The 25,661-nt window shown below is 34.7% G+C and overlaps 1 protein-coding gene and 1 long non-coding RNA gene across 3 annotated transcripts in view; one reads left to right on the forward strand and one right to left on the reverse strand.

The window, feature by feature from the left end:
• LOC141380320 (uncharacterized) overlaps nt 1-25,661 on the forward strand; it is a 371,569-nt gene that overhangs the window by 105,472 nt on the left and 240,436 nt on the right. The window lies entirely within an intron of this gene.
• fkbp8 (FKBP prolyl isomerase 8) lies at nt 454-24,952 on the reverse strand. Of its 2 annotated transcripts, none has more exons than XM_087302497.1 (9): nt 24,881-24,952; nt 20,625-20,892; nt 16,884-19,411; nt 15,155-15,481; nt 14,634-14,854; nt 9,884-10,056; nt 9,475-9,552; nt 3,988-4,122; nt 454-1,373 (listed from the first exon to the last, which is right to left on the reverse strand). In XM_087302497.1, exons 4-9 carry the CDS (start codon nt 15,217-15,219, stop codon nt 1,287-1,289), a joined length of 759 nt encoding a protein of 252 aa, XP_087158623.1. In that variant the 5' UTR covers nt 15,220-15,481; nt 16,884-19,411; nt 20,625-20,892; nt 24,881-24,952; the 3' UTR covers nt 454-1,286.

Consider the following 25,661-nt stretch of genomic DNA (forward strand, 5'->3'; position numbering starts at 1 on the left):
TACAAATGACCGATGAATGGCGTCATTAGATAGATAGTTTTATTACTACTGTATGATTTCTTTTCGAAGTTTTATCGACAATAAGGGAAACATTTCGTTTTGAAATGTGTGAATTAACCATGTTTGGCTGTGTTTTGTACAATGTAAACTCTTGGCTGGGGGTGGGGGAAGGATTTGGATTGAACCTTCACAGAACTGCGTCAGAAAAACGTCAATGCCTGGAAAAAAAAAACCCATGAATAGGGATTGCCCCACTAGACTCCAGGGAAAGACAAGTTTTCGTCACATCATGCAATTCACATCGAACACATGTTAAATAGAAAGTTTAATCTTATCGAACCCATACGTCACAAACGAGACATTATATTTATTGTACTACTTCACTCAGCTAGTTATATTGTTATTTAGTACTACTTTTAGTACTTCTTCAGAAAATGCACATCTAGCAAACAGTTTAAAGAAATCACTTTATTTTCAATCATATGAACAGAAAGTGCAAAAGTTTATTTGAGGAAATACAAAACAACTTAAAAGGGAATGTTGGAAGCTACCAATACAACAAAAGAAAATGGAATGGGGAACTGAGACGATCAATGTAAGGATAATTTAAAATGGTCACATTTCTGTCATCCTAAATAAATAATTCTAACGGAATGCACAGAATTCTTGTAGGCGCTGTAAAAACTGCAAAAATTCTGGAAACATAATTGAGAGACAGCTGATTTGAACACATCCGCTTGGTGCAGTGATATTTTGGAGCCTATGAAGCTAAGGCAGAAGAAATAGTGAATAGTGTACCACGGAAGTGTAAGGACCTTTGAAATAGTGTTCTCTTTCTTTAGCATTAGAAGTTAAAGATGAAGAAAAAAAAAGCATACAATCATATTCTTGACTGTTCACAAGCAAGTTTCAGTTCACCAAAAATAAGATCACGAAACTTCACAAATGCTGTTTTCAGTCAAAGAATTCTGCAGCAAAACGGTCCAGCGTCATTCTGTACATCCACACATCTCTTAATTACAACTAGAAACTTCTCTGTACATAAATAGGAATTATTATATATTATCTCTCACATCTATTTCTTCCCCAGCTGATCTTTCATGCATTGAAAGTAAAACGGGAACATTACTTAAAACCAACAGGGTGAGATGGAGCTCAACAAAACATACAACAATTTCTCTTTTAAATCTAATTTTTTTTACAATAAAGGTCAGTGAGGTGTTTCAGGGGCCTGTTGAGCTCAAGATCTTCAGCACCACGTCATCATCCATCACAGCTGACTTCAGTTAATTTCTAGCTGCGATGACGACTGATAAAGCTACACCACCAATTGCAACGGCTGTAGCCCCAAAGAGCCACTTCCAGCTGAGACCCTGTTAAAAAAAGACAAATACTTGTTTAAAACATGAAAACGGTCATTGTTTAGCTGCTCTACGGTCATTTTGATGTTAATTAAAGGTATAGTTCACCCCCCAAAAATGTATGCGTCCTCCACTTGACTCAGAAACTGTTCAACACAAAGGAAGGTTTATTGAAGATTGTTGGATAAGGTGGCCATTGACTTTCATGATTGTTTTGGACCTTAAGGCTGATTTACACTTCTGCGTTAAGTAATTGGCGTGATCCATGGCGCATGCCTTGCGTACATTTGTGCATTTATAGTTCTCCGCACTATTTGTGTTGCTCTGCAATAACACTTTCAAATTGCTAGCTGGCAGTAGGTATAATGTTCCTCTGTGTCGAGGTTCACTACGGGTGTTTTGTTTTTTTCAGATTGATACAAGTAGCTAAAACTTGCTTATTCAGACGGGGGAACCAGCAGACGTGCAACAACATTAATCATAAGGTAAACACAAAACAAAAGTTTCTATCTGGAGCTACGCCGCGGGACTCGACACTTGTAAACACTCCCTTCATCGCGCTCGCAGCACCGCCCACACTTTTAACCGCTACCAAGCATCACCAATCACAGAGCTTGCGCTACGCATCGTTGCGACGTGTACTTACATTTTTTGAGAGGTGCGCGTTAGTGTCGGCGTCAGCCGCTAAGGGCTATGGGACTGCGTGAAGGCTGCTCCTGACCATACACGTGCGATTGATGCATAAGTAAAAATTAACCTTTAAACCTGGTTTATAATTCTGGGTCGAGTGAGCGTTGTGACCCACGGCACATGTAATGTGCATTGCCGTGCATTTATAGTTCTATGTGCTGTTTATGTTGCTCTGCAGTAACACAGTAACACTAATGCTAGCTCACAGTAGGTTTTTATGTTCCTCTGTGTTGAGTTTCTTCGCTGACGTTTTGTTTTTTCTGAACCCTACCTTAATGTAAAAGTGGCTCAAACTTGCTCATTTTGAGGTGGGAACCGCTGAATGTGCAACAACATTAATCATAAGGTAAATCCAAAACAACAGTTTGCATCTGGAGCTATTTCACGGGACTCAACACTTGTGAACAATTGCTTCATCGGGCTCGCGCAGCTCTCACCCCCGCCCACACTTGTCAGCGATACCAAGCCGCCCACTCACAGAGCTTGCGTTATGCGTCGCTGCGACCTGTAGTTACATTTTTTGAGAGTTTCGCTTCAGCGTCAGTGACGGCCATGGTGAAGGATAAACGATCACGAGCAGGCTACGCTGATGTATATGCGTGAGCTTGAAGCAGAAGTATAAATCAGCCTTTACTATGGATGTCGATAGCAGTTAGTTTCTACCATTCACAGTACTTTTATAGGAGAACGCAAACATTTTGTGAGGAAATGCAAAGTTTCTACAGAAAAGCAACAGTCAGACCCCCTAGTTTTTGGCTATGATTACAGAACGCAAAATAAACAAAAAGTCGAAAATTTTTACAATCCTGCAAAATTCTTAATTAAATGCAAAACTATAGCAAAAAATGCACATAATCCCATAAAACATCACATTCCAAACTTTATAATCAAATTATATTTATTTCAATTTGCAATTAATTATTTGACATGACTTATAGATATTGTGTACGCAGCAAATGTGATGTATTTAAATGTCTCTCAAAAAAATTCACATCTCATCTGCCCCCTTACAATATATATATATTATTATAAATATATAAATATATATATATATATATATATATATATATATATATATATTATATATATATATATATATATATATATATATATATATATATATATATATATATATATATATATATATATATATATATATATATATATATATATTGTCCTCAAATTTCTGAGAATTGCTACCACAAAATCAGTAATTTTTATCACAAAAATGGGGCCAACGGTTCTGTTTTTAATCCGGTTTTATATGGTCAACTATAGCATCACTTAACTAGGAATTATTTAAAGGGTTAATAACTTTTTTTTTAGGCATTGAAACCAAACTGTTTCTGTATAGTCCATTTACATTTCCTATGCTCTCTTATTTCTGTTTTATTTATTATGTCTATACTGCTTGTCTGTATCTTCTCTGTAAAGCACTTTGTGCGGCCGTTTGGAAATGTGCTATATAAATAAATTAAATAGAACTAAATGACTCCTATAATCCTAGGATAAAGTCTCTGGTCTTAGATCATTGTTTGGAGTTGTTCACCAAAGGCTGACTAATGATCAAATATTCCCTCCGATGAAATTCTGGCAGTGTCACAGATTGATGACGTCAAACTCCAGATGAGATCTGCATGTGTCCGTGTTTGGCAAGTCTTGATTGCTGTTATGACATGGGGATCATGTTTGTTTAGTCTGACAGGCTTCGATCATAAAGCACTATTAAATATCGCTACGTGAACTAAGCTTAACTTATATATCATTGTACAATTTTTTTAGTACAAATATTGAACTGTCCATTTGGTGCGCATGATCATGCACTTGATCATTTGTTAAATCCACTTCCTGCTGAGCGTAAACACAGACAGGCCAGCTCATAAATAAACAGCACATAGTGTTAAATAGTTGAAATAGGGACAGTTTGTGCTCTCACCCATGAGGACTTGGCACGGTGTTTCTGCACACTGCTGTTGGACGGGTTACCCAGCATCTTTTTATACATGGCCTGTTCGGCTCCTTTCTGCTCCGAGTGTTTCTTCACAAGCTTCGACAGCTCAGCGTGGATAGTCTGCCAACGAAAGGGCAGAGAGAGAGAGTGAAAAGTGTGTGTGTGGCTGATGAAACTGTTGCTCGCTGTGGCACACAAACACAGCTGAGCGGTAGAAATGGATCAAACATGACAGTGCCGTCAGGTTTTAAGTGAAAGCCTAACAAAAGTCGAGGCATAAGCCGATTTGAGATTCAACCTTATTCGCCTGTTTCCCAATATCAGCTGCAATGCCGCAAAAGCAGAACTGAAAGCATCCTGTACTGAAGAAATGTGTCTTTATTTTGGTCACAAACACACCATTTGTCCTCATTCAAAATCAAAATCCATGACCGTCATTAGGTCAAAAATGGGGTTAAGATGTTTAGATTTACACTACCTGACAAAAGTCTTGTCTCCTATACAAATTTTTGGAAAAACAAATTTAAATTAATAATAACTGAAAGGCAAAAGCCTCTAGATTACACTTATTTTACCAAAACAGAATATGATCATGCCTTGATTTTTAATTATTTAATTAGGACCGTAAGGTCTGACTTTGCTTAAACAAAAGTCTTAATTAAAATAATGTACAGTATAGAATATAAAGTCATGGTGCAGTGAGAAAAGAATTAATGTTGTGTATGACTCCCATGAGCTTCGCCAACTGCTTCTATACATCTCTGGAATTACTCAAATAACTTATTAATAAAGTCATCGGGAATGGCAAAGAAAGTGATCTTACAGGACCCCTAGAGTTCATCAAGATTCTTTATAATCAAATTCAATTCCTCCTCTACCATCTTACCCCAGACACACTCAATAATGTTCATGTCTGGTGAGTGGGTTGGCCATTCCTTGAGCACCTTGACATTTTTTGCTTATTATTTGTTGCTCTTACACCTGGGATCGACGACAAGACTTATGTCAGGTAGTGTAGATCTAAACCTCTTCACTCTGTTTTAGACCAAATGAAGGTCAAGGATTTTGATTTTGAGCTCTTGAACGAGGACAAATGATGTGTTTGCCTGTTTGTTTCTGCCAATGCAGAGGAGTTTGATTAATTTAATGAATTAGTATATATATTGAGATTCCTTTGTTTCAAGAAACAGCATGATTCCGTTGTGAGATAAATCTTTACTTGAATCCTAGGTGTGATTTGTTTAAATGAATCAGAATTGTTCGGACTGTAGCGATTCAGTTCATTAGGATTTTTGGTTGAATCGTGTATAAATTTCTGCTAATCTTGTATTAATTTACAAACTGATTCGTTCAACAGTAGAGTTTATAATAATGTAGTGTGGTGGCGCAGTGACACAGTGGGTAGCGCTGCCACCTCAGAGCAAGAAGATCGCTGGTTCGAGCCTCGACTGGGTCATGTGCTATAGGTGAATTGGGTCATCTAAATTGTCCGGAGTGTATGGGTGTTCCCAGTGATCGGTTGCAGGTAGAAGAGCATCCGCTGCGTAAAACATATGCTGGATAAGTTGGCGGTTCATTCCACTGAGGTGATTAATAAAGGGACTAAGCCGAAAAGAAAATAAATGAATGAATAATGTAGCGTTAAGGATGATCAATTTGCATAATTATTCAACTTACCGAGTCACATATTTAAGAAAGACCATTATGAAGAACAAAACCTGCTAAATCACTGCGTTAACCTATAAACATTGAAATTACCCATCAGCTTAATATGCCCAATTAAACCGAACAGTGTGTCATTATCATTATTAATAAGCAAAGAGCGACGACTAAACAAACAGCATCTTGATTGTTGACTTTCAAGAGCCGCCCGAGTCAAAATATCCCATGACAACCTGCCATTTCGTTTAATTGCCGCTACAGTATAATTAGCGGCTAATGGCAAAAACAAGTGGCGTGAAGGCAAACCGGTGCTGTGTGATCAGAGGGGATGAAGGAACTGAGCCTAGGAGCCTCTGTAAAGGCCAGACACATGAGAAGAGAGGGTGTAAATGTGCAGACGTAGGTGTTTTGGCTGGTCCTACAGCAGAGAGGAGCTGTCAGATGGTGGGACGCAGGGAACCTCATCCATCCGGCAGTGTAAGCAGAGCAGGCCAGCGCTGCTTTAGATATGGCCAGTGCGCGGAGGGAGATGGGTATTTATAGACGCGGAAAGAAATGTGATACTTTGAGTTTTTGAACAGGCTGTTCTGGGTCTGCAGCGCCCTCTGCTGGTGACGATGTGAAATGCATTTGTTTCTGGGACTTTATAAAAAAAAAGTAGCTCTTGACAGTTTTATAATAAAACATTGTTTATTAACATATGAAGGGTTTAGATGCAAATTCCTCTAACTGCCATCTGAAATTTTCCTCTAAAATGAACATTTTTATCAGGATCCTGTCATGTAGGTTCAGTAATATCACATTTATGGCAAAGGACAAGTCCTTTTCCTGGTCTTTAAAGTAAAATAACTCAACATAAAAAAAGGACGCTGAGAAAAATTTTCATTTTCAATGAAAATTTGAGATGGTACTTTGAGGTTTTTGCATCTGAACTCTTCATATATTTCCGACATGATAACATTAAATAAATATATGAAATAAAATAGTACTTCAGGTGACGACTTTTAATGAAAGACGCAATTATGAAATAATGTTAACCCTTGTGCACGGTTCAAATGTACTACCCTTTTGTTATGTTCGGGATGAAAACATCCTCTGAATTAAACCGTTGTAAAAATGCATCAGATAAATATTTTTTTCAATGTTATTGCATAACATCTGTTTATCAACCTCAGTCCTAATCAAAACTACAAATTTTTTTTTAAACTCTTTAATTAACAAATTCACAAATGATGTGACTGAGTTGGTGTATAAAAAAAATAAATACACAAACAAATTACGTATTTTCGATATAAAAAAAAGATATTGTGGGCTGGATTTTTTAAAACCTTTTATCACAGTCTTCGACATGTAAATGATTAGTAACAGCATTGGCTTTGATGCATTGTTAGATATTTTTTTTTCTCCCTAATTTACTGTTGGTGGCTGTTTTAGCCCTATTGACTTCCATTATAACCACATTTGATGGAGCATGAATACACAGTCTTTGTTTTTATTTACTCTATGTAGTTCAGAGAGCTGAGATCCATATTTTGATTTTCTCAGACGAATAAAAGTAAATGCCATACCCATCAACATTGGTATGTAAAAATAAGGGATATGCCCACCATAATAAGGGATATCCCTTATATCTCAGCCCAAATAAATCCCCAAATTACTAAATATGTTCTTCTGGAGCTGTTTCATTGTAAATAAACAGTCAATAATATGTTTTATTATTATTATTATTTACAAAAGAAAAAATAAATAGTATACATTAGCAGCAAATACATTAGCAAACAGTTTAGCTTATTAAAATTAATAGCTATCATAAAGAAATAAAATCAAGTTATCAAATCTCATTAACCTTTTCTTCACTGTATAACTGACACATTCTGATTAAAGAGCAGCGAATGAATCTCTCATTTGAGCAGATTACATTAAACAACAGAGGTGTCACTTTAAAAAGGCACACATCTAATGTTATAATGAAAGCATTTGATTGCTTTCATTATATGCTCATTTAGGACAAAATTAGTTGTTTGAAAAACTCCCCACCAAGATCGACATCTTTAGATGTTGGTATTATTATGTGCATATGTCTGTTCAAACAAGCACCCAAAACCCAGATTTTCGCTCTGCTTCAAATCAAGAGTACAGGATCCGTTTGGGAAACAGAGTCTATTGCTTACTATGAAGCGCATCTGCTGACAGTCACGCACCGCTATATGACGTTTTGTGGATTGCATAGGAGGGGCGACCTGTAATGAAAAGGAAAGGGAATCCTGCCATTTTTAATGTTTATTGCCACCCTTCAGAGAAAGACTGAAAATATATGGGAAAAGAATATGGGAAAATACCTTTACAGGATGATAGTGGGATAGAACTTTAAATACGAGAAAGTCCCAGAAAAAACTGGAGGTATGGTAAGTGCGCAAATGCCACTCCCATACACATACACACACTTTATTTTGCTGTTATACTCCATACAAAGTCCAGAAACTAAGCTGTTGTTCACACAGGCCTATCTAAAGGGTTAATGGTGCCAACTGATGATCAACAGTAAAAATGCTAATTTTATGTCTTCCCAACTGGGAAAACCACCAACAATCAAAAATGCATGATTATATGGTGTCACGGTTTTGCAATAAAAAAAAGTGGTTATAATGGAAGTCAATGGGGCAAAAACAGCCACCAACAGTAAATTAGGGAGAAAAAATGGAAAATCATTTAAAAACAATGCATCAAAGTCAATGCTGTTTCACATTCCCAATGTTGTTTTACATGTGATAAAATTTTTAAAAAATCCAGTCCACGATTATTACTTTTTACTTTGAAAATACGTAATTTTGTGTGTTTTCTTCACCAAATCAGTGAGATCATTTGTGAATTTGTCAACTAAAGAGAATCTTGTAATGGTCTAAGCAATTTAGTACTTTTGTTCAGGGCTGAGGTGGATTAACAGATTTATGCAACAGAATAAAAAAAAAAAAACTTTTTTATTAATTTTTACAGCTGTAAAATTTAGTGGATATTTTCATCCCAAACATAACAAAAGGATAGTCAATTTGCCCATAGTGTTTTATTGAGTTCACTAAAAATTCCAAGGCATTTTGTCATTATGTGACAAAATAAGATGTAAAAAAAAAATCATTCTGCTCGCTGAAACACAAAAAAGTTGTCAAATTAAGACTCAAAATTACCCCAGAGCGGATGAAAACATCCCCAACAGCACATAAGTAAAATAAGATCAAATAAAGAAATAATATTTTAGAAAGGAAATGAGACAAAATAGAAAGAAGACGAAGATAGAATTAAATAAAATAAACAATTAAAGACATAAAAATAATAACAATAACAAAAAAACAATGAAATACAACTTTGATAACAAAAGTGGTACAAAGTAAAAGACAAACACATTAAAATACTGGATAAATTAGGTAAAGATACAAATATAAAAGAAGATGACATACAAAAATAAATAATATATATAGAACTTAAACCAGAGGAAGATTAAAATATGTTAAATAAATTGAGATAAAAGACAATAAGATTAAAGATCTAAAATAAAAGATTAATTAAGATCTCAAAAATAAATAAATATAAAACTAATAACAAGAAAAACACATATAGGATAGAGAAAAATCTGTAAAACAAATCAAGTAAAATAAGATGTGAGATGAAGATATAAACGTAAATAAAAATAAGGTATACATTTAAAAAATTAAAATGAGATCAAACAAAAATATAATAATAATATAAATAAAATAAGATTAAACTATATATATTATAGATAAAAACTAAATCAAATAATTTTGTCACTTCTGTTACCTTATTACTTGGCTCCAACTTCAAAGCCATTTTCAGTGTTTTAATGGCTTCAGCAAACTCTCCCTGCAGAGCCAGGACCTACACACACACACACACACACACACACACACACACACACACACACACACACACACACACACACACACACACACACACACACACACACACACACACACACACACAAACACAAACACACAAACACACAAACACACAAACACACAAAAACACACATCAGCACCTTTTAATCTCAAGACATGCCAGTCAGTGCTAAACTTCCTCTGCTGTGGCCGGAAACCTAAATGCCACTGAATGACCGACCAACCTGCATTTTTGTGTCCAAACTCAGGAAGGCATTACTATTTAATGAGAGTGAGTGAAACCGATCCTCATCTGAACCCAAGAAACTAACCTTGCCTTTGCGGAACAGGGCTTTGACATTGTCCGGCTGGTGCGCCAGAACAGAGACGCAGGAGCGCAGTGCGGCTTCATAGTGGTCAAGCTTAAGCTGAGCAGCCGCCATATTGTTCAGACACTTCACCTTCATGTCCAAAAGTTCCTCTTCTTCTTCTTGACTGATATCCACTGGGTAAAAAAAAAGATTAGCATATGATTGCAGATGTGACCAATAAATTATCTAGCCAATAATTGACAGCAAGCTGAATTATTAGACTATAATGCACATCCAAGGTGGTCACAATAATAATTCATTCCTTTTTTCATTTTCCTTTGGCTTAGTGCCTTATTTATCAGGGGTCAACACAGCAGAATGAACCGACAACTATTCCAGTATATGTTTTACGCAGAGGATGCCCTTCCAGCTGCAACCCAGCACTGGGAAACACCCATACATTCACACACACTCCGAATGGCCAATTTTGCTTACCAAATGACTGTGCAAACACGGGGAGAACATGCAAACTCCACACAGGAATGACAACTAGCCCAGCGGGGACTCGAACCAGCAACCTTCTTGCTGTGAGGCGACAGTGCTAACCACTGAGCCACCGTGCCGCCCTCATAATGATTCCATGAATGTTAATTATTTTGCCTACTACAGTTGAAACACACCTAAAGACGATGTGGCATATTAAAACATCTGTAAGGTTTTGACCTCACAATTCTCCTGTGTTTAGGACTAGTTTCTTACATTTCTAATCTAATGGCTTCTGTTTTGTTTTAAATATAGAGACTTTAGAGATTAATAAAAATTGTTAGATAACTGAAATCGTTCAGAGTAGTGATATGGGACCGTATTGTGGTCAAAACCTGCCTGGAACTACTTTAGCTGTGAGTTTATCTGAAAATAACTGCACATCTCAGAACTTCATTAGTCAACTAGATACACATTTTCAATACCTATAATATAGTGGGTATAATTTAGTATAGTTTATAGTATAAAATAATTTGATATAAACAACATGGGCAACGTATTAAGGAGTAGGGCTGGGCATTAAAATAAACACTGAGAGAGAAAAGCAGCTTAAAATATGAGCCGCAAAATATGCCATGCTGCACTTTGAAACCCATTCATTTCAATGGCTTGCATCAGACAAGGGCGGTTTGTTGCTGCACTGTTGAAAGCCCAAGAACAGCGGAGTGCTCCATCAACTACGCATACACCATGGTCAAAGTTCAAAACAGCCTTATATGCCACAATGTACACGCTTATTTCTCTTTGCATGCTCCTCCTGCTGCTTGCAATAGTGCCACTGCGCTGTCATGGCAACACTGTAAAATGACGCCTCTCAATCACAGGCAATACAATTTTAATGTTAATAAAATGGGGTTATTTAATTGGCTTGTGTTTTTATAAATCAGTATAATATAAAGTTAAATTTAGAATCTTACAAAACTACTTTATATTACATTATAAAATAATAAATCATTATTACAAACCAGATGACGCAGTGGGTAGCACGTACGCCTCACAGCAAGAAGGTCGCTTGTTCGAGCTTCGACTGGGTCAGTTGGCATTTCTGTGTGGAGTTTGCATGTTCTCCCCGTGTTCGTGTGGGTTTCCTCTGGGTGCTCCGGTTTCCCCCACAGTCCAAAGACATGTGGTATAGATGAAATGGGTATGCTAAAATTGACCATAGTGTATGAGGGTGGTGTGTGAATGAGTGGGTATGGATGTGTTCGGTGTTGGGTTGCAGCTGGGAGGGCATCCGCTGCGTAAAACATTTGCTGGATAAGTTGGCGGTTCATTCCACAGTGGCGACCCCAGATTAACAAAGGGACTAAGTCGAAAAGAAAATGAATAAATGAATGTTACAAAGCATCTTTGGTTTCAGTTTTCAGACAAGTGCACCCAGAATTTTTCAGTTTCAGATCAGAATTTTGGTTGTGGAGCATCTCTAATAAATAATTATTATATATATTATATTATGCAGTTATTAATACAAGGCTCAAAATTGCGAGCATTTTCGTTGCATATGCGCCTGAAATTTAATCTATGCGACCTCATAAGATATTTGGGAGCATTTGTGCTCTGCATGTAATGGGGATAGTGTGACCTGTTTAGAATTTTTTCTAAAGACATGCTGAATCGCTCTTCCCTGCCGCTATATTGGTTCATATTAGCTGTCAATCACTCAAGGCTTTCTGCTGTCAGATGTTAGGGAGCTTTTGTGACCATGGGAAATGCAAACGGCTGAAGAGTAAAAAAGTAAACAGTAAAATAAAATATAAATCAGTACTTGATATAAATCAAGTAAAATATAAATCAGTGCAAAACGAGACTGAGCATTTAAAATGACAAAAACCCAAACCAAAACCTTTAGAGTGGTAGAACTGAGACTTTTCTTCCTTTCTTTTGTCCATTCTTTCTTGAGATGTTTTTTTTATTTTTCTATTTAGTTACTAACAAAAAAACTGTTGCAAATTTCAGCATTTAATTGAATGATTTATTATAGTCTTTCATTTGTTTTGTTGCAGAAATACTATTTATTAAATTGAGATGCATATTAAAACAATAGTGCAAACTGTATATTTCTTACTGCAATGCTTTATTTTTGTTAAATGCAATTCATATATTTATTTTTCATAATGTAACAGACTTTTGATAGCAAATAACTTGCATTCAAGCACATTCAAGACAGCATGATAATGAGAAATGTAATTCATTGCTAGTATTATTGTCATTTTCGTCATCATTCATTCGTTTTGAAGTTATTGCACAAATATTAATAAGTAATCACAGCATTAGTTAGACAGTTTCTGTTTTTTTTTGTTTGTCCTAATTGATGTTGTTTTCAAATACAATAAATCTTTTAAAATACAATATGCAGTGGTGCTCACTCATTTTTCGTGGGTGCTCCTAAATTTTTTCTGGTGCTCCTAAATATATGAAGTTGGAAGCACTGGCACTACGAAGTAAAAAAGTTGATTTCGAGGCCTGTTATAATATTAACTTTAATTAATAATAACAAAATACAAATAAAACATTCACTGCTCTTGACTAAATATGTTTCATTGCTGTGTTTTATTTAGAATAATTACAAAATACGAAGTTAAATGAATAAAAAGAATAAAATTCCTTGTCTCCGACTTTGAAAACCCCTTCTATATTTCATATTATGACTAAAATTCATGCATCTGAAATTCTGTTTTAATTTACACATGCACCTAAAATAAAGTGTTAACTGATAATTGTTATGAATATCAGCAGCATTAGTATTTAAAATGTACTCAATGTAAAATTGAATACAAAGCTTGCGAATCAGAATCAAATCAAAGGGGTCATCTGAATCGATACGATTAAGTCATTTTTTGCTGGATTCTTCTTTAGGTAAATTATTAATTTGTCAAGTAAATCCACTTGAAAAGAAAGGTTTGTTTTGGTAATCTTCAATCAAAGTCTGATTATTGTCTAATGCCGAGTTCAGACTGCATGATTTTCAAAGTAGTCGTGTCACAGATGTTTTCACACTGCATGACTATCTGGGCTAGCGTTTCGTCGCTGCTTTGTTTACACTGCAAGATGGATCGGCGACAGGGACTTTCATATTGCATGACTTTACTATAGGAAGAACCGCCGACAACTTCGTCCAAACTACGTCTCACAGCCAAAAACATGTCGTATATCTTTTGTTATTAACTACATAATGAGAAAGAAGGCTTTAATGGGGTAGAACATGTACATGTTTGCTTACCTCAGTTTAAAGGGAATTAGCCATTTCTCCTGAACGTTAATAATAAACTAATTTTTTCTGTATGAAACGTCAAACAGACACGGTTGCTCCTGAGTCCTTTCAAAGCTCCACTAGTTTTTCCTCCATTTCGTGGGTCCAAATAAACCGAAAAAGAGCGCTTTTAACTTCTCCCCCAGCCTCCCGCCGGCCTGCAGCAGGTATACACACACGCACACACAAGTGAATGCTGCTCTCTCATTGGCTGTAGGCGATGGCTGATGTTATTTTCTGTCAAAACTCAATTCACACAGCATGATTTGAATCGCCGACAGCTCCAGAAATTTAGCATGCCAAATATCTCACAGGCATCGGCGACTCATCTGCGATTTTCTCAGATCGCGTCTTTGATAGTTTATACTGTGTGATTGTCACTCACGTGCACGAGCAGCGATTTGCCTGTGATTTCAGGCATTTGTCGGCGATTTCTAAAAAACCTGTCAGCGAGCTAAAATCGGGGCTAAAATCACACAGTCTGAACTAGGCATTAATTGCTTACCTGAAATAGTGTTTACTGATTTTTTTTTAATGAATATCAACAGCATTTCTATTAATAATGTATTCAATTAAAAGGAAAACAAATCGAGAGCTTGTGAATAAGAGTCTAATCAAACCAAACGGGTCACCTAAATCGATACCCTTAAGTACCCTTATGTTTATTTGGGTACCGCACATTATTATTCTTTAGGTGAACTATTAATCCTTAAAGTTAATCCACTTAAAAAAAGTTTGTTTTAGTAATCTTCAATGAAAGTTTTTAATTAAAGGATCTGTGTTTCGAGTGACTCTTTTCACTTCTAACATCAGTTTGACCGTTTTACCTACAATATTCTTTACCGTTAGTTTGCTATAAGGAAATGAAGACCAAAAAGAAAGCCCCGCCCCTTAATCAATATTCCGTTACAGTACATCAACACACTGAAATAAAAGTCTCAGCAACTTCCGATTTACATGGACTTTAAGGAGCATTACCTCTCGAACTTGCTTCAGTTATCTGTAGTGCAATTCCATACGAGTTGACAGCAAAGGCATAGTCGGCGCGCTGGTAGTGGACGTTTCCTCTCTCTCGCTTCCTGTTGGCCAGAATGATCCTCTCAGACGGTGGCATGAGCTCCAGGTCCAGGGCTTCATCAGCAGACAACAGCTGCACCTCCAGGAGGAGATCAGCATCAGGAGGAACAGCAGGAGCAGAGCTGAAGGAGAACATCCAACATGAAAAACAGACATGTAAATATATAAACAAAATTAAGAGACAATTCTCTCTAAGAATATACTCAGTGTCTCAGAATTTGCAGTTTATTGCTGTGTGTTTGAGTAAAAAGTTTCTTTTTTTATTATAAATAATAGAAGATACTGATAGATAAATATATGCTGATACTGATATATAAATATATGTATGGTTATAAATATTCACAATGTATTCTGTCTAATTTCTTTTTGATACCATGCAGAATCAAGGCCTTATAAATGGATACAAGTATACTGAATCTAACCTGCCAAGGGCACCATATGCATATTTAGCAGCCGCTTCAATTAAAGCCTTTTCACCCATTTCCATCAGCTGTACAGTGAGATCCAGCGCCTAAATAAGATAGAAACAATAAAGCATTTCATGTTGTTAATACAAGAAAAAAAATTGTATTGTATTATTTTCTAAACAGTCTTTTTAATACAAGATAAACATTTTAATACATGAAATTATTAATATAAACAAAATCTTAAAGTTCTAAAAATGACAAAAATAAGCCATAAGCTAGGGGTCTGAAACTGCCGGTCTGCGAGCCATTTATGGCCACCCCCCCTCCACCTCTCTCTTAAGCCTAGTTCACACTACAGGATTTTAAACATCAGCAGATCGCTGTGCCGTTCACACTACATGACCTGACTTTGTGTCTTTTAATCTCTGTGGTGTTCACACTACGCAACACTCCGTGAACGATCCACAAGAGGGGGGTCACACACTACATGATCTGACAACAACTCATTCCCTATCAGCTCATTCAAGCTACCAAACCACAGCCAATGAAATTTTGAGGGAGGAGTCGTCAGAAAAAAGCTGAACACTATTGGCTGCTTGTGTGCTGATTACATCACTGACAGCGTTTCAAGCTTTGGAGAAAGCATTTAAAAACATCATCAAATCAGCTGATTTATCAGCGGATTAATCACTCATCTGCAAGGTTCCAGTGGATAGATACACAGAGAGTTTTTAATTTTTGTAATTTTATAACTCTTTGAAATAAAACTAACATATTTATAACACCCTGCCGTTTTCTAACTATCAGTGTATTTCTTTCTGACATTGTTATTTTTTTTTTATTACAAAACAGTAAAGAACTGAGCATTTCTGCCTTAAATTACCATATTGGTTAAAATGACTGCATGCATGTCTGATACTTTTCACTGTGACTTTAAATATGTGTGCATTTTCTTGCCTAGCAACTTCCTGCTTACATAAACAAAACTTTCTGATGGCAAAAACATCAATTTACTTTAGATATCTTTAAAAATAGCATATTATGTGCTGTGAAATAGCTCCTGTTTGAAAGTGAAAATGAAAGCCAAGACCTTTAAGTGTTTTAGTATCTCAACTACATTTTTATAGGCTGTATTACAAAAAAAAAGATTATATTTTTAGGGTAATGGTGTCATTAAATATGATGCCAGACATTCAAAGCTTAATTTTAATATCTCAATAATAGCTTTGAATGTAAAAATGTTGTGACAATATGGCGTTTTATATAAGAACCGTCAGAATGAGCAGTATGGTAATTCTAATAGTTACAGAATTCTAGTTCCACTGTTAATATAGCCTACTCTCATGTCTGTGCTAACGCAGAATGAAGCCAGTGCACCGATGCCCATTCTGACCAATCACAGATGTTTCTGCTGAGCTCCTGAACACACAGGCACGCGGCTCATGCTGATATGCTCTCTCATTGGCTGCAGCTCGTCACTACATCTGACCACACGTGGGGTTGAGTCGGCCGACTGCTCTGGAATATTTAGCATGCTGAATGTTGGATTTCCGTCTGCGAGGTGTCAGCGACGCGTCAGCGAGCCTCGTTGATGCGTTGTTCAGTAGTTCACACATAAAGAGCGGCGAGCGCCGAGCACCCGCAGATTTCTTCCCGATCACAGCCCGATCTGTCGGCGAGCTCGTTAACTTCCAAATCGGGCTCAAATCAGGCTTAAAATCCTTTAGTGTGAACTAGGCATTACCCGCAACTAAATAATATTAGGACATGTTCTCACCCTGGATGTAAACAGTTGCTTCCTTTTTCCATTTATTTTGTTTGATTTTTATGCTTTAAATTTTTTTTTTACTGACGTCAAAAACGTAAAAAGATTGGGCCCACCAAAACATATATTTTTGAATCCCTTTCATTGTTGTGCAGTCACATATAGCCACTTGTGGTTTTGACATTTAAAGTACTGCACTTTATATGTACATTCAGTTACCCTCAGCATGCAGTCGAGATAATTTGGCTAATATTTGATTCAAACTGTCTCATTTAATAGACTTTCCTCAAATGCATATTAAAATTTGTATAAAAAATATGCTATTACTAAAATTTTACAGCTGGTTGAACTGATCATATTAAAGAAAATGTGAATATACCAAGCGGCAACATCCCACTCTCTCTCCTGAATCTAATATGGAAGTAACTGAAACTGCAGTTCATCGACTCGCCTTTGGGGGGCTGGCTCCAGGAACTCCAGATGTTCACTGACTGCAATACTAAATTGGAAAATTTTACAGCTGATAAAAACATGTTTCAAGCCTGGTACGAAAGATGGTTTTGGTGCAAGTAGTTAATATTACCCTTTGTGACAACTTTGAGACGGTGAATTTTTTTTATAACCCATGATTTCGTTTTTGTTTAGTTATATTAAGTCTGCATAATTAAGAGCATGGCCACTTGAGTGAAAGCAGTCATGTCACCTTAGCTTATTCCGGCTGATTAGCCGCTGAACTCGGCATATGCATCGTATTTTTGTTTTGTTTTATGTGTATTTAAACAGTTAGTTGCTTTTTGGATTTCCTACATCTATCACATGATACTTGATGATTTACTTAAGATAATTTATATTTTTTTTGGACCTGTAATGCAGAATCTGACAGATTGCTAAGCTGTAGGCTATTGAACAGTCAACTGAAACGCTGTCATACAGTTTTATGCCTGGATTTCATAAATAGCCTTGCGTTTACTAACACAAACTATATTTAAAGTACTTGAAAGTAATTCACATTTTCCTCCTGTAGGAAAAACATCATAAGAACAATGCTTAGTGGCTCAATGTATTACAACAGGGTTTTTAAAAGACTTTATTTATAACACTTTATTGATACCAGCACATGTGGTCAGAACACAAACAAGTCGCAGGTAATTAAATGTTTCTCCAAAAAAAGCCCGTCTAAGCAAAATGCTAGCAAGCATCTGTAGCTCCACTGATCTCTGCCTCTTTGCCATTGTTTGGTCACTCCCAGTTGGTGCAATGAAGCACAAACAAAATGGCGACAGTTGGCCACACTCACTTGTAGCTTCATTTGCGCTTTTTAGAAACCTATGGGTGACATCACGGATAGTTCGTCCATATCTTTTACAGTCTTTGGAACAAAAACATTCTTTTTCCTTTTTTTGTTGTAGTTTTACAAAAAAAGAAAGATATTTAGAAGAACATTTGCCAGTAAAGTCAATAAAGTTGACCAAACTGCTTTCTGCTGTTCTTACGCTATATGTTAAACTTGTGGTTAAGCAAAAATTGGTTGAGACAGAATAACAATGATCTTTTCTTTGCCTATTATTTGTATTATTAATTAATTCATTTTCTTTTCGGCTTAATCCCTTTATCAATCCACAGTGGAATGAACCACCAACTTATCCAGCATATGTTTTATGCAGCAGATGCCCTTCCAGCAGCAACCCATCACTAGGAAACATCCATACACACCCAATTCACCTATACCACCTACCTATATGTCTTTGTACTTGTGGGAAAACCAGAGCACCTGGAAAAAGCCCATGCCAACACAAGGGGAACATGCAAACTCCATACAGAAATGGCAACTGATCCAGTCGGGGCTTGAACCAGCGACCTTGATGCTGTGAGGCGATTGTGCTACCCACTGCGAAACCTTGCTGCCTAGTTGTATTATCATCATAGCAATTTAAACTACTCCTTCAATATGTCCAACAGGAGACAAAAAGCTTTAGTTTTGACTGCATATACTTTGTGGAGGAATGACTGAGTGTGTGTCTAATCAATGGTGATAGGTAATGCTTGAAATATAAAGGCCATGTTTGTTGTCCTAAAATGCATCAATTTTGTCAGGTTTCCACTTTTTTGTGCTTAAATGTTAAAACAGCCCTCCTATGAATTGTCAGTCACTGAAATGGCCACCCAGCTAATTTGAGTTTGAGACCCCTGCCATAGACTAAAACACAAAGTAAAAAGAAAAGAAAAAAGCAATAAGAGTTACTAAAATCCTACATTAGACCACAACTAAGGACTTATAAAACTAAGGAGATATACTAAACATACACAATACAACTATGGAGATATAATAAAACATACCTGAAGGACATCCCCATCCCCAAGTGTAAATGATAAATCTTTCAGCTCGTCTACCACAGTTCCATTAGTAAGAGCAGTTTTGAGATGAATTGTGACATTCTGGCCCTTCTGTGGTCTGCTGTCTGGACCTGCTCCAGCTTCCAGAACTTTCTTTCTCAGCTGCCCATTTCCTGTGTGTTCAGAGAGAAAATGTTATAATGTGATACACATCAAGCAAAAACAGTGCTTTCGTGCACCTCAATTAAGAGATTTTTGGTTTTTCATAAAGTTTTTTCTAGAATAATGGACAGTTAAAAATAGCATATTATGTCTTATTTATGTTGTTTTCTTCTACTTTGAGCCATAAATCTCCACTTTAGCAGTTTTAAATTCATCAAAATGCAAAGTTTATTCACATCCATATTCGGAATGTTTTTACTTCAGGATATTTTTTGATTATATTAACAAGTTTCTTCCTTCTGTTGAACACAAAAGCAGATATTTTGAAAAATTAAAAAAAAAAACCTGTAACCACTGACTTCTACAGTATGAAAAACAAATACCATGGAACTCAACGGTTACAAGATTTGGACATTTAAAAAATATATCTTCTTTCTATTTAACCGAACAAAGTTTTTTTTTTCCAGAATAATGGACAATTGTTATGGTTTCTCTTATATAATAGCCATTTATGTCTTATTTTGAGTCATAAATCTTATATTGTTTATATTACAATAATATATATTGTAAAAATAACTTTTATGTCTGTTTGCAGTATTTTCTGAATAACAGAGTAATAATAAGACAAAATCCAATATAATCTCTGTAAAAGTCCTTTTTGATTCTACTATTGTCAATAAAGTGAAACAAAAATTTGAAAACCTGACTTCATTCAATGATCAGATGTTTGTGCAATAAATGTATGCAAAATAGTGAATATTTAATTTTAAACCAAAGCTAATTTGCATATCTAAACATAATGTATAAGTAAATTTGTAATACAAAAAATCTTCACATTTCTTAAGACAATCAACTGTGTAAGTATGGAGGTAAATAATAGTAGCTTTTTTTTTTACCTTGTTCACTTACTCTAATCAAGCCAAAACAAGTAATAAATGCACTCCTTTACTTTCCAAATTACACATAGTTTTATTTTTATTCCTACTATGGTAGCCGATGTGTGCCAGCAACCAACATTCTTTAAAACATTTTCTTTTGTGTTCAACATAAGAAAGAAACCTAAACTGCATTTGAACAGGAGTGAGTAAATGATGACAGAATTTTCAATTGTTGGGTGAACTATCCCTTTAAACAAGCCAAAATATTGTACTAGAAACCCAGACACTAAGATCGATAAACCATCTGCACCATAACAGTGTTCAACAAATGTGTTTAAATGTGTACCTAAAACATCCAGCCACTCTTCTGGTTCTGCAGAAGGACTTTCTGCAGATTTGTCTTCTTTTGCAGGGTCTTTAGCAGGACTGCTCTTCTTCTTTCCTCCACCTGCATCTTCTAAAGGCGGGAGATCGTCATCCACGTCATCCTCCAAGTGTTCCAGCATCTCAAAGTCTTCTCTGCTGTCCAGCAGTGAAGCGCCAGCAGATTTCTTAGCCAACGGCGCCACCTCGTGGTCATCCGCAGAGCCATTCACAACATCACTGTCCGCCATCTGAGACAAATAACATGTTTAATCCGGTCCTTTCTGACAAGGTTTAAATGAATAAATACAAATATATACAGAATTTTTATATTTTATAATAAATACAGAATTTTTGTTCAGATCTTTTTTCGAGATACAAAAATAAAATCTTTTTTTTGTTCAGTAATTTTTATACCCAACTATTAATTTAGCACCTTTAGATGTCAAAAACACTTCCGGTTTCATCACATGATTAATACATTTCAATGAATCAAAAATCACTTTAAATTTTACATTTAGATTAGTCCAAAATAAAATGATAATGCAAGTCATGAAAAAGTAAGGACATTTTTTTCTGTGTAAATTGTATGTTGTTTTAATGTAGTTTTGTTAATGTATATATGTGGATGTCCTTAAATTGCACTACTTAAAAAAAAAACATTTGTTATAACTAATTCTTAATTACATAAAATTATATATTCAAATCTTTTGTCATTTCTTACCATATGAACATGATTGGTGACCAAAACAATCTACATGAAAGTGAAAAAGCTAAATTAAAAGAGCACTATTAACAGAAAAAAGCTCGCTTCAGCTAAACAGTTTAGTTTTAAATCCATTTAATCCATCCATTAGCTTAGCATAGATCAATGAATCAGATTAGACCATTAGCTAATCACTGAAAAACTACCAAAAAGTTTGGATAAGTGTCCTATTCTAAAGCTGGACTCTTTTTTTGGTTACAATGTGTAAAGTTGCTTTTTTTTAGGCTGATATGGCAAGGAACTAAACTCTTATTCTGGCGTAATGATCAAGGAACTTTGTTGCTGTACCATGGCTGCAATAATCTTACGCAATGCATTATAATAGTTCTAGACTGTCTTTCACAAATGTCCTGCCAGACCTGGAGATCAGCTGAATAGATTCAAAAATGGTAAAACTCAACTGTTTAAGTCGAGGGGAGAAGTAAAATGAGCTCATTTTGAACTTTTAAACTTTAGTTTTTACTTGTACGAGAAAAAAACAGCTTTGATGTTCTTTTGTGTTTCACAGTTAATTTTGCAGTGTAATTTTTACATTTACATATACAAAACCATAATGCATGCACTGTTAATTTTGCCTTCATCTTAGCTTTGTTACATTTATCTATGCTTGAAGTTTGCTTATTACATGTTCAGCACGATTCACTCCCCTACAGAATCATCCCTATCAATCAAAATTAAGACATTCAGTAACACTATAGGGATTCATTTTCACTATTAACTAGTTGGCCATTAGCATGCATGTTAAGATAGTGGCTGCTAATTAGTACTTATAAACCACGTGTTCTGCATGATCTTATTCTACGTCCCTAATCCAACGCAACACCTAAACTACTAAAGGAGCAAACTAGAAGTTTAGTAAAGCAAAAGTCAAAATGGTTTGCTAAGAGCAAGAACTGAACCTTAAAATAAAGTGTGACCAAAAATTCTTTCCAAGTATAACAATTAAGCTAAAGTTGGTTTTATATTCGCACATTCACTCATTTTAGAATAGAAAGCACTTGTGGTGCACTACTTCGAATGGTTGGTCTGAAATAGCATGTATACATCTTCAAATCAAAATGAGCACTACTTCACTGACTGTGAACAATGTTGTACTTTGACTGTCTTTGGCAGCTAATAGGATTTCACTGCTTCGAATTTGAAAAGATTACTTTTTTGAAACTATAGTAAGAAGGTTACAGTTTAAATGTCCAAATATAAACCAGCTTTACCTCAATATAACAAAGTATATCGCAAAATATATATTGTAAATATTTTCAAACAATATCGAAATATATTGCAGAAAAACAATAATCTAGTATCTATCTATCTATCTATCTATCTATCTATCTATCTATCTATCTATCTATCTATCTATCTATCTATCTATCTATCTATCTATCTATCTATCTATCTATCTATCGTACAGTAGAGAGATGAGTTCTAAACTAATAAAAATATCTGATTTTACATTTCAAATTCAGTCTAAATAACAGCTCTAAGAAGATGTGTGATTGAAACAATACAGTGCAAGATATACAACTGCATGAACACGGAATGGTAAGATGTTCACTTGTAAATTAGAGATTTTAATATTGGTTCAGACTTTTTTTTATTAAGGAAAAAAAGATAATATAAAATACAACATAGAAAAGGTGATACCATTAAATCAATTGTTATATTTACTGAAACATAAATAGGGCAGCGTGGGGCACAAAGTAACATGGGGTTAAATTTAACACAAAGTTTTAAGGTATTTGCTCAGGGTTGACCATGGCATGCTTCCAAGGTTTTCACCACAGTGCCGGCAGACGTCTTCCTGCCAATTATTGAAAAAGTTCGGCGAAATTTGGATGAGAAACACAGGAGAAACCACTTTTGTAGCATAAAAGCATTTTTTATTATAGTCGAAATATATATATATATATATATATATATATATATATATATATATATATATATATATATATATATATATATATATATATTTTTTTTTTTTTTTTTTTTTTTTTTTTAATCTGTGAAAGTATGTATGCAAAATCTTATATTGTTGTGATTACAGTCTTCTAGGCTAAAAGATGAAACAATTTTAAAAGATGTAATAAACACACAGTGACTTCTAGCCAGTTTTGAGGAAAACACGACACAGTGGGGTTAGTTGAAACAGGGTGTTACAATTAAGCCACACACTGTTGGGTACCAATTAAACTAACAAAATAATTGTTGAATTTTGAATGAAATGTTAAGAACTTTTTAAATAAAAATGTTTTTTAATTGAAAAATGTTAATGTATAAATTAATAATAATGCAAATAAATCCAAATGTGTTTATCCAATAAATAAATTAACATACTGTGCTATGTAGAATAAAAAAGAGTCAATTACTGAGGAAATAAAGCTACTATTTAAAGTAAACTGAATTTAAATTAATTGTGTGAAATCTGCCTTTATAAGCATGTGTTACAATTAACCCCCTGTCTGTTACAACTTGCCCCACAGGTTGGATAAATGGTAACATTTTTACTCCTGGCACTTTGGCAATACTGCACAGAAACCATGGGTCATAATTTCAGTGCTCATTTGTAGGAGAGGCATGTGTGTTATTAGTAAAAAAATATAAAAAAGGTTTGTCTAACCCTATTACTTTATTACTTGACCAAAACAAAAAATAGTTACTAAATTGTGACTATTAGATTTAACTTATATATACTATTTAAAGTTTTAGTTCTTTTAATACTGAATTATACCCTATTCAAATGTTATGTTATTCCTGACAAACTCCAAATACTCATTATATTACCATGGTAAACGCGTAAAAACATGCTATTACTATGAGTGATTTTGCTTAATAAATAAACCCCAGCTATCGTATAATTAGAAACTTTTTTATTGACAAAACAATCGTTCAATTGAGGTAAAGTTGGTTTTAATTTTACACCATTGGACTTTCTCCTTAATAATATGATTTCAAAACTCTAAATAGTGAAATCATATTAGCAGTCAACGACTATTAAAGTATAACATTGTTCACAGGCGATTAAACAGTTTTGTAGTCAAACTTGCATGTGATTTCAGACTAAATACTCAAAGTACCATGGTAAACAATACAGGCAGAATGTCACAAGTTGCCACTGAAAGAATCTACAAATATAAAACCAACTTTACCTCAATAACCGATAAAATCTTCGTTAAAGTGAAATGACACATCGTCCACGCGTGAATATTCTGTTGTAATTCAGTGCTACGTCTTCAATGTGCATTATAATGTTCATCTTATATGCCTTCAAAAGGTTTGTATTTCATTACGAACGCGGGCGAATGCTTACTGTAAATCTCTTATTATTATTTGCAGAGATGTCAGTGTTTCCAGAACGTTCCAACAACTTTGAGACGGAGCGCGCGCACGGCTGAGTGCAGCGTGATGACACAACTCTCTTATAAATGTTTCTGTGCAATAAAACGTGTGAAAAGTGCTGTAAAAGAGCAAAAGCTTACCGCAGTGAGAAGAAAATACACCTCAGAGCAGCGCAGCAACAACTTTCACAACAACACAAGATCAATCTCTGCAACTTCCGGGTAAAGGTCAATGGTCATCGCAGACAACTACAAAATAAAAGTCAGAGTCAAGGTCGCTGCAATGACTGAGGGGACTTTTATATTCCATAATATAAATGCACATTCAACAGTTTAATTGATTTTATTTTTTTTCTTCCAAAATTAAAAATGTGTATGACAGTAATTTCTGTTTAATATTTTAATATATCAATTAAATTCACATTTCTATCAATATTAAAACAATTTATATTAACAATATATGATTACATATGATAAAAATATGAAATTAATAATATAAATAAATATTTTTATATATCCGTATAAACATAGTTTATATTTAATATTTATTTGATTTGTTTGAACCTATTTACATAGAACAAATTTAATGACATAATTGTTTTCTACATTCAATTATATATTAAATAATAAATATTGAAACTGAATTAAATGTATATCAATGTAATAAAATAAATATAAAATTTTTTAAGTAGGGCTATATAACATTATACTTTTGTAATAAACTATATACTTTTGTTTCTGATGTTTTAACAATTACATGTATTCTTAAAGAATTTAAAACAATTACTGATGATATTTAAGATTTCATATCACCTACATATTTATTAAATTTAATTTCATTATTATTTAGTAATTTTACCACTGTACATGAAATATTTTCTAGTTGTTTTTAATATACTAATCTAATATTAATATTAATTAA

Source organism: Danio rerio, chromosome 22 (genome assembly GCF_052040795.2).
Source record: "Danio rerio strain M-AB ecotype USA chromosome 22, GRCz13ab, whole genome shotgun sequence".
In the NCBI taxonomy this organism is placed as follows: Eukaryota; Metazoa; Chordata; class Actinopteri; order Cypriniformes; family Danionidae; genus Danio; species Danio rerio.